The sequence below is a fragment of the Rhea americana genome, unplaced genomic scaffold, assembly GCF_003343005.1.
Source record: "Rhea americana isolate MKP2758 unplaced genomic scaffold, rheAme1 scaffold_83, whole genome shotgun sequence".
NCBI classification, from domain to species: domain Eukaryota; kingdom Metazoa; phylum Chordata; class Aves; order Rheiformes; family Rheidae; genus Rhea; species Rhea americana.
The window spans coordinates 3,009,446-3,020,582 of NW_028187012.1; the positions used below are offsets into that span (position 1 = coordinate 3,009,446).

At 36.0% G+C, this 11,137-nt stretch overlaps 1 protein-coding gene across 2 annotated transcripts in view; it reads left to right on the top strand.

Moving 5' to 3' along the window:
* Positions 1 to 10,869, top strand: part of NFIL3 (nuclear factor, interleukin 3 regulated) — a 13,340-nt gene extending 2,471 nt beyond the window's left edge. For both annotated transcript variants that reach the window (XM_085323216.1, XM_085323217.1), the window contains exon 2: positions 8,924 to 10,869. In XM_085323216.1, coding sequence (XP_085179342.1) covers positions 9,113 to 10,489 — 1,377 coding nt within the window. In that variant the 5' untranslated portion in view covers positions 8,924 to 9,112 and the 3' untranslated portion in view covers positions 10,490 to 10,869. The remainder of the gene's footprint in view (positions 1 to 8,923) is intronic.
* Positions 10,870 to 11,137: the final 268 nt, after the last annotated feature.

Here is an 11,137-nt window from a genome sequence, read left to right on the forward strand (position 1 = left end):
GCCGCGCAGGCTCCGCGCGGGCGGGGCAGCGGGGCCGCGCTCCGGCCCTGCCGCGGCCCAGGCGGGAAGGCGGCTGCCTGCCACAAGCGGCCGAAAGCCGTCTTCCCCACTCCGCCCCCCGCCAGCCCGATATTTTCGGCTTTCTCTTTACGTAACAAACAATAAGAAACGGCCATTGCCCGATTCTGCTGTTTTGTCAAGTCACCTCGGCGTTACCAGTGGCACAAGGCGTGCCTGAAGCTCGCAGGTTCAGGGGTCGGCGTGTGCTCTGTCCTCCACGGGAGGCTACCTTGAAAGTTGCTTGTGGTAACTTGCCTGTAAAGATGAAGTAATTTCTTTTGTGTCCAAAACTATCTTTTCAGCAGGCAAAACCGAAAACGCTAATGACCAAAGCCTCCGCGGTTAAAATTTAGTATCACAGCCACTGTGGTATATTCTGTATAACTGCCATAGGCACTAGCAGTAAAATATTTTAAAAATGTGAAATTCCTGATAACAAGCACAAACTTTTCTGCCACTTAAATGATGGGGTCAAGTACAGCTTTTTGATAGTGAAGCCATTTGGAGTTACTGCTGTGGTTAAAAAACCAAACAATCTGATTTCCCCACCCCGCCTCCCACCCCCGTCCTTGTAACTTGTATGATTGAACACAATGGAACTGAGTGCGCTCCTTTGTATGTAACCTACTTTGAGTCATCTTTGCCCTCCTAAGTAAATAATTCAGTCCAGAGCCTAGTTTAAAATAGTGCTATGGGCATCAGTTTTGCAGTCCTTATTCAGTCAAAATGTTGACTTTGGTAAGAAATTTGATTGGATAAGGTTTCAGGTTTGGGCCCAAAGACCTGTTTTAAACCAACAAAATCAAGGATTACTCAGTGAAGGCTCTTAATATCAGGGGCACTAATAGATATCATTATGAAAGTTCTCACATTACAGATGTCTTTATTTGACTGTTGAAGTGTTAACACTCTTCAGAATTATCTGCCTTCACTTTCCATTTTTATTTATTTTCTATTTTTAACTCATCTTAGTCTCTGAAGGACTGTTAACTAGCTTTTAAAATACCCAGCTTACTGGATTTGACTTCAAAGTCTCAAGATTCTACTGGAATTGATTTTTTTTTTTGTGGGGGGGGGGAACTGATCTGAAAGGTGTCAGAAAGCTTACAGTCTTCCCATGAGGAATATGAACTTATATGACCTCCTCACAGCTTATCTTATCCTAAGAAGGAACAGTATTTGCCATGCTTTGGCTGAAATTTGTAGAACATACAGACATTCTTTCTATTGCAATAAAAGCAATGCAGTCTACAAAACATATCAGTGCTATGCTGCTTTTTTTTCCCAATCCTTTATCTCTAAATAAAACTCATTTTTTTAAAAAAGCTTGAGCTCATCTTTAAATTGACTTATTTTAACAAATAGTTATGCAAACTATGTTTATGCAATAGTTTCTTCTTCCAGACAGCAATCTTGCTGCTGTTATAACATCACTATGATGCAATAATGTGAACAATAAAATCCTCTGTTTGAGGGTTATTACACACTGTTAAGCAATGTATCTGACTCATCAGCTTAATTGACTCTTCTAGGTGACCTTGCCATGATCATTACAGCCAGTTATGAGATATAAATGTGCTTAGGATATGTAATAGAAAAAAAATGCAAATAGATAGCCAATTTCTGCGGTCTCTCCTAAGAAAAAATGTCAGTTGATTTCAGTATTACAATATTTTAGTGTTTGGGGAAAAAAAATCTGATAATTTTTTTAAAAGGTATTTGTAACTCTTACCCACCGTGAATGTGATTGTCAAAATAAGATTATGTCAGCGAGGATATACTTGGATTCCATTCAAAATGTGGTAGAAGCAGTCTTCCTAAAAACTTATTTTTAAAGGTGTACATGGAATGGATTAGTAGTAGGACTTACTAAATATCGTTTTTTTCCCCTTTTAATTTATGTGCTGAATTGATCCAGGTCCAAATTAGTATACTCTGAGACTGAATCTGGTCGCAGTTGTTATAGAACTATATTCACTTTCTGTTGGGAAGAAAGTGCCATTTGGAATGAAATTTTACTTTTTTCCTTCCCTTTAAGTTACCTCATCTTAGCTTGCTTTTCAGTTCTGTTCCCAAATTACTTGAGTAATTAACTGGGTTCTGCCACAAAGGTGGCTTCACAGCCATGCTTTTAAGAATGGAGCCCAGCACTTGGACTCTCAATAAATATAATGAGGCCTTGTGTGGGCAGTCTCCCTCCCACCTGGCCTATCTTGCAGGTCTGGAGTGCTAAAGATTTGCTACTTCTCAGTTTCATTTGCAGTGAGTGGTAGAGATCAAGACTTTTACAGCAGTGTTTAATTTTACATATTTTACTTAAATTGTTGTATACAAAGATGTATGTTTAGAGCATCAGCTGGGATTAATTGACATAATTCTACTGCCTTTTAATAGAGCTGTATAAATTTAGATCAGCTGAAGGTCTGGTCCTGCTTGACATTTGTAAGACAGCAGCTCAATGATAGAAAGCTATTTTTTGTCAGAATAATTAACATTTGATTTTTTTTGTATTTTTGTTTTATGGCCCTTAATCAGGGGGAAGCAATAAAACAAAATGTAATCTTCGCATTTGAAGTTAGAAAGATTGAGATTTTATTTACAAAACATTCTTACTTGTGAAGTTATAGTTTTATGAACCCTTGAAACCTAGTTTTTCCTACTGTCAAGGAGCTATTGAAGTGAAAAGTAGTATGTTGTCAGAGTGCTGTAACTTCAGTTACTATTGTTTCTTTTGGGAATTTATTGCAAGGATCAGCAAGTGATGTGAGATATAAATCATACAGTTTTATTTAAATATAATTAAATATTTATATACGTAATATATTTCCTTTGCTTCTCTGTCTTTTTTTTCCCCAAGCACTTAAGCAACACTGAAATTTTGTTCACCTCCTCCTCCCAATCAGAGCAGCAAACCATTTTTTTTTGGAAAAACTAAACAGATTTGATAGACTTAAACTGATGTCCTAAGCAAAATGTAGGTCAAATTTGCACTTATTAACCTTGACTGACCTTTCTGAACAACAGCAATTTTTAACATGTTTGCTTCTTGCCCCCCCCCCCCAAAAAATGCATAATTTTTATAATTTACCTTTGGGAGACAAGTTATACTTTAATGAGTTAATTTGTAGTTATTAAAATAAATAGTAACTTAACTAATTTTCTTCACAATGAAAGTCTTTCATAAAAATTGCACATGACATCAACTTTCTGGGTACAGCTTGGAGCTGGGTAATACGAAATTGCAATAGTGTTTCAAGTGTTATGATGATCTTATTTTTTTTAATATATATTGATTGAAACTGTCATAGTGGATGAATTATTGTTGATGCTCAAAGATGTAAGTATGCTACATAGACACCTCCTATGATTTTCCTCCAGTAAGACAAAGAAAACCACCCTTTTATCAAAAATGGGTCATCTTGTACAAAGCTATCATCATCCCTGTTCCACTGACCTAATTGCATGTTGATCCTGGAACCATAAGCAGTTCAGATGCCCATTAAGTTGTAAGAAAAGGGAACTGTAATGCAGGAGCAATAGATCTGTGTTTCTCCATGCTGTTGTAATGGATTCATGGTCTGTATGAGCGTTAACTCTAACAGCTATAATTGGTGGCAACGTTCTTATTGTAAATGCTGTTCTTCTCTGTGACCTTGGATAACCTGTATATTATAGCATAAAATTTAGTTCCTTTGGGTTTTCAGAAAGTCTGAATTTCATTTGCTCTATACTGCCTAGGCCTTGCTTATCCTACAGCTAATATCATTCTTCCAGTGGAGCTGGCAACATACCTTTTCTTCGGTAAGATGCTAGAAATAAGACAAGAGTATACTGAATTATTTCAGTGGAGGTTGGATTGGGCTTTGGGGACCACACCCTTAAGTGAAGAAGATTTCTAAATCATTATAGACCTGAAAGCTCCAGAATTTGATAGCATAATATTGTTTGTGAAAAGCAGTAGTGGTAGAATATCTTCAAAGTATTTAAGCAGTGCTTAGGCTGTGTATCTGTTAACTAGATTCAGACTCATTTCCTCTCCTACATGTGCAATGGTATGAGTGTTAGGTCCATACTCCTAAAGGTCTTCAGAGAGTTAGCAAGTATTTTTTAAATGCTTTGAAGGTAGAAAGTGCAAAACATTCTTCAGTTTTTCGATGTCTGGAGTACAAGCATAGATACCTAAACATTTGGGTATCTATGAAGAGGTTCTATACCAGCTTTTCTAGTATGTGGGCAGGTTTATAAAATGGATAAATTAAGCTGTGACAGGATGTTAGCAATATCGTAGTTAATGATACCTATGCAAAACACAGAAAGCTACTACTAAAAATACATGTGGGCACACATTGATATGAACTTCCATTGTTTTTCGTTTACTTTGCCACATAGTTGGCCTCAGCTGTTATTTACTAAAATGTCAATGATAAAGACCGGTTCTTTTTTTTAATATGAAGCTCCATTTTGCAACTACGCTCCGGTTTTGAAGGACAATAAGGCAAATCTTGTAGACATTTGGCTTTACAAAAGTGAGGACTGTTTGAAAGTATCTAACTGTTTGAATGCTTGAAATTGGCTTTCTTTTAGTTTGGTAGAATAATTATCAAAATGTTGGAGCAATAGGATTAAATAGTTAGCTTGTTATAGGAAATATTGAAAATTTAAGCTTGGAGGTGATGTGAATTATTCTGATAAATACAATAACGTGCAGTTACGATGGGAAATGTGTATGTGGAGACCCRTATGCATACTGTAAAGGATAACTGACTTATATAATTAAATTACAAAGAGCAGAGAGGTAAGATTGTGTTCCAGTCCTTCAACCTTTTGGCAGATTTCAAGATTACAATGTGAATTTGTAAGTCCCTGGGGTCAGATCCTTAGTGTACTGTTTTGACACTATCAGAGCACTTAAGTATTTTTGAAGTCTATAGGTAAATTAACCATTCATGATTTCTGCATACATAATTTCTTGCTTCAATAGTATGAATCCTATAAAATAGTGTCATTAATACTTGGATCTGGGATTGTATCCTGCTTCTGTTGAAGCCAATGGCAAAATTGCTATGGGAGCAAGACAGGGCCTATAATTAAGTTAATAGGATCGAGTGATATTACATTATTGAATTGCCACTCAATGTCGTTAACATTTTCCCACCCCCCCCCCCCAAAAAAAAAGAGAGAGAGAGAGAGAGAAAAAGAAACTTTAGCAGTGACTAATGTAAGGCAGTATTAAATGTTGGTTTTGTAATTCTTTTTGAGGGAGTGATAAAGCAATTGAAAAATTAATCATAAGGGAAAATATTGGAATTTGAAGTACAGTCAGAGGAATCATTACTATTCATTAATTTATGTGTAAACACTGATGTTTTCCAATGGAATTATGCAATGTAAGTGAAGTGAAATGGCTGTTTTTATTGAAGGCATTTTGGCATTATCATCAAATGGAATTTAATTTGTTTACAGACTCAGTGTTGGGCTGATCCACATGGAGAACTATTAACAAACTAGGGCTTTGACTCCTGTTTGTAGAACAGCAGTTTCGCTTACCATGATAAAAGTGTTCAGGGAAGATGTGGAAAGAGCTAGAGCTTTACTGTTGTTTTGTTAGGTGACTAAAGTAATGGCATTAGAACTAACTACATAAATAGCAAACCAGTAAGACTGACATAACATGTGACACATTTCTGTCTTGACTGCTCTACTGATGGACTCTGGCAGAGAGCAAAGTTGAATACTGCATGCAAAAACACCATTGTTTTGATACATGCTTATATTTGCTCTAGACTTGCATGCTACCTGTTTCACATTGAGTCAATTTGTGCCAGGAACAGTGTGTACAGGAGGGAGACTGGCCAAAACAGGAGTTACCAGTGCTAAAACAAGCAGATTGTGCCCTGGAATGCCCCAAGCTGTAGAAGACCTGTGGAGCATGGGACATGAACTCTGGAAGTTGTTGGGTTTTAAGTGCAACCCAATGCTAGTATTTGGCTGCGTGAGGCTATATTTGGACTTGCAGTTGAATTTTCACTGATAAATAGAAGGTCATACTGATGAGCTATGCCTGCAGTCTATGTGCATTGGCGGGGGGTGGACCCAAAACCTTTTTGCTATTTATTATTACTAGTTACTGTCCTTACTAATACCTTTTTTCCTAAATTTGTAGGATTCAGCAAACATCAAAGTGGAATCACTTTGAGCTGGAGACTATACAGATAGATACAATGTCATAGTTCTTGTCTTATTTAAGGTGTCTTATTTAAGACAAGATATGTTTCTTCCATACTGTGTGTGGAAATGGGAAGATTGGAATATAAAGAAAACAGAAAACAACTCCTCCGCACCTCCCCCCATTCATGTGTATTAAATTGTTTGGAGTGTATGTGCACATGTGACTGTGTAGCTTGTCTTCTAAAAATATTACACATATCTTACCATTTGTAAGTACTACTTTTCCATTACTATTGTTTCACATAAGTGTACATGTTCCAGGGTATATGGCACATAAACATATAGAAAATAATGATGTATGCATACCTAAAAGAATCAATATAAATTATTTGGCTTTCAGTTTAGCTCTCTAGTACTGTAAAATGCAGTCGATCTCTGCATTGGTAAGGCCTTTCAAAATTCCATAGAAGCTATCTGAACCCTTTTGACTTCAATGAGAGTAGGCTGAGGTGCACATTATACTGCTTCCCACTGTGTGCTGTAGAGCTGATCCACTTCCTCAGAAACTCAGAAGTTGTTAATGATAAAAATAAATACAATGATTGAAGTATATCAAGGACAATTATGGGCCAGTAGCCTTGCAATCCTAATGCTTGGAATTTTCTTATAATATAAAGCCACATTGCAGAGACTGAATAGTCAACAAATGCCATAGACCAGGTGACCTATTTGTGTCTTTTTGTATATGTAGCACAAGACTATTGAATATATTTAAACATTTTATCTACATTTTGATCTTCCTACCTCATTGAAAGTAACGTTAAGATCCATATGTTCAACACTGGTCTTTGAGTTTCTTTTAGTATTAGATTGTATTATATTTAAACCGTTACGCATATTAATTAAGCAGTAATGACATAAACCACTGAATTGGACAGAATGGCTGTACAGTTTCTTCAGAAAATCAAATTATACTTTTTTTTTGAAAAACTGATGTTGCTTTGTTGTGAGACTTCTTTTGTTTTTAAACATTATCTAACTCTTACTTAACTTGACAGAAAACTCCCTTTGACTCCAACTTGAATTTTGGATCAGGATCTGACTATGTAATTGCTTGTATATTAGAGTTGCATTTCTGCTTTACAAACATGGCAATTTGTGGTGCTGCTTTTGCAGTAAAATGTTAGATAGTGTCTTTGGTGTGGCTGGCTTCTAGCTCTATTTTCCATTAAGGCTGTATTACTGAAGACAAATAGTTACATGTCAGTAATTAACTATGGATTTTAGGAAATTCTACTTAGCTGTTCTATTAAATGTGTTAATTTTTCATGACAGAAGAGTTGGCATGGTTTGATGGAACAGAACCCAGCTTGAAACCCGAGTCTTTATGACCCTGCTTAATTGTTATTACATCACTCACTCCTCTCTGCTGTCTGGAAAAGACAAGAGAAATTGGCAGAACACAATTCATTAATTCTTTTATAACTTTCACAACTGATAATGTTAAAATCAGTTTCATTAGTCATTGTAAAACATCTCCAGTAAATACTGACATTAGTCTGAAGTCACTGTGGTCTTTTTGTTACACAGGCAGGAATCATTGTTGTCTTGTTAGTCAGTCCTATAAAAATGATTGTTGTGCTACATTTGTTTTACCAGAAACATGAATAAGTGTAGAAGTGACGTATGGAGAACTTGTGTCTCGAATAAAAATCAGATGATGCTATGCAAAAAAAGTATTTTTGTATTGACAGGGACTAAATAGATGCCAATTTAAATGCTAAGTTCAATTTTACTGGTCAAAATGTCTGGAGCTAAAGGTTAAGCTAGCTTTCTTTCATTAATGCTAATATTTTTAGATACAAACATGCATTTTAATATAAACACTGTTTTCCACAAATGTGCATGCCTCGGTGGCATTAAATTATACTATGATATATAAGACTATTTTTCAATTTCTCTTATGTATTTTTTCAATTCTGATTTTAGAGTTCTGTATGTAAGAGAGAGAAAAGCTGACAAGAAAAAAAGGATTTTGTATTTTTTTTTTATTTCCTAAGTTAGGTGTTTCTCAAAACTATGTATGTGCATTTATTAGTTTGATATGATGTATCAATARGGGATTTTAAATCTCCAAGTGTGTGTTACAGATTTAATTACTGTTTTTGTATCCTGTAATAGCTTTAATGGATAGCAGTGTTATTTTAAGACAATAGAAAGCACTCTAGCTTCTCTAAATCAGCTTATGTTATTTTTAATCTGTGGAGGACCCAAATATATAGCATTTCTAAGTCACACACCACAGCTGTTTTCAGAAGAGATGTTTTAATTTGGAAGAACAGGATGCTTTCCAGTGTGTTCATCAGCATACTTGGTGTTCTGCAGTGTTAAGTGTTAGAGGTTTAAGTTGGTCAGTGTATCATGGAAAGTCCTATGATAACAGTATTGTCAGATCAAAACCAAAATATTTTTCTTTATTGCTTTTCCTTGGATAATATTGTATTTGTTTTGGAAGCACATCTGCTACCTAGGTATCATGAAGTGTAGAGTATTGGTTGTTGCAGTGTTGAGCTGCTTTCATATTACAGCAGGTTTAATGAATCAAATACTAGTGTTAGATTTTTATTGAAAACTACTTTTGAAAGCCACAAACCAGCAATTCCTAAATAATAATCCAGTTCTGTATTTATTGCAGGTAATTTAGAAGATTCTCATTGCCTCTGACGAGCAAAGTGGATCTGGACACTTCTATTTGAGAATATGAAACAAAAGGAAGAATGTGTGTGGATTTAAAATTACTGTATTTATCAAGTTGTGGTGTGAGAAGTACTGGAGAGAGAGTTTGCTCTGTTGCTCATTGTAGATCTTCTACAAATTGTTTCTGATGCAGCTGAGGAAAATGCAGACCCTCAAAAAGGAACACGGACCTGTTGACACAAGTAGCAATGTGGACAAAATCATGGTACTTAAGTCTACTTTATCAGAAGTGTCTGAAGATTTGTCTACAAATGAAGACATACTACTTACTGAAGCAAGTAGTGGAAAAAGCAAATCTTCAGCTTGCCGGAGAAAGCGAGAATTCATTCCAGATGAAAAGAAAGATGCTATGTATTGGGAAAAAAGGCGGAAAAATAATGAAGCTGCCAAAAGATCTCGTGAAAAACGACGACTGAATGACCTTGTCTTAGAGAACAAATTAATTGCACTGGGAGAGGAGAATGCCACTTTGAAGGCGGAGCTGCTTTCGTTGAAGCTAAAGTTTGGTTTAATTAGTTCTGCAGCCTATGCCCAAGAGATACAGAAACTCAGTAGCTCAACAACTGTGTATTTCCAAGACTATCAAAGTTCCAAATCAAATATTAACTCATTTGCAGATGAGCATGAACCATCTATAGTTGGTAGCAGTTGTATTTCTGTCATCAAACACTCTCCTCAAAGCTCTATGTCTGATGTGTCTGAAATATCATCAGCAGAGCATACTCAACCGAGTCGTATACAAAACAACTGCAGAAGTCCTGAAAACAAGTTCCAAATTATCAAACAGGAGCCTATGGAATTAGAGAGAGAGCCAAGAGATGACAGAAGTTCATATAAGACATCCATATATCCAAACTACATGGGAGCTACCTTTAATGTGTACTCACATTCTCCTCCTCTGTTGCARGTTAATAGGTCCTCCAGTAACTCCCCCAGAACTTCAGAAACGGATGACGGTGTGGTTGGAAAGTCATCTGATGGAGAAGATGAACAGCAGGTTCCTAAGGGCCCAATCCATTCCCCAGTTGAACATAAAAATGTTCATGCAACAGTTAAAGTTCCAGAAGTGAATTCTTCAGCTTTGCCTCACAAGCTTCGAATTAAAGCCAAAGCCATGCAAGTTAAAGTGGAAGCAATGGATAATGACTATGACGCTACACAGAAACTATCATCGCCTATTGATATGTCGTCAAAAAGACATTTTGAGCTTGAAAAACACGGTGCACAGAGTTTGGTGCATTCTTCTCACACTCCTTTCTCTGTTCAAGTGACTAATATCCAAGACTGGTCTCTCAAACCAGAACTCTGGCATCAAAAGGAGCTCAATGTAAAAATTCAGAGTGGTTGCAAAACTGGAGTTGTTGAAATAAAAGACAATATCTACAATGTCTCTGAGTCAGAGAACCTGTATTTGAAGCAGGGGATAGCAAACTTATCTGCAGAGGTTGCTTCACTTAAAAGACTTATAACTACACAACAAATCTCTGCATCAGACTCTGGTTAAGTTACTACTGAATAAAGGCTTATTGTTTTAAAGGATGTCATTTGCAGTAGATCAATATGTTTTGTATTATGCTGAATTTTCACTGGACTTGTGATGTCATTTCACTGTAATGTTCACATAATGTCTGATTGGTGTCTTTTTGTGCACAGATTATTATGAAGACTAGGTTGTGTTATGATCACTATGCCTTGTGTATAGTCAAGTAGCCTGTACAAAGGCTGTATATAGTGAACTTTATTTTCTTTTTGTTGTTCTACTATAAAGTGTGCAAGTTACCAGCTACAATAAAATATTGGTGACAAACACGGAACATCTACTCCAGTTCAACTGATTTTGTGAACTTGTAAATATGTTGTTAATTAAAAATGGCTTGTTTCTTACATTGTGCTTGGTTTCACTTACATCTTTGGTTTTTACAGTCTAACTTAACCAAATTACAATTTACAATGCACATAACGCTTCTGGCCACCTTTTTTGTTAAGACCTTTTTTGGAAGAGAATTGAAATAAAGTGGATATTTATAAATGAAATGGTATTCAATTTATAGCCTTAGCTTTCTTTAACTCATTTATTTGGGTACATTAGCCAAAAGCTACACAAAAGCAAACCCAGTAATTGAAATATCAAGGGACTTTTTTTTTTCCTTTT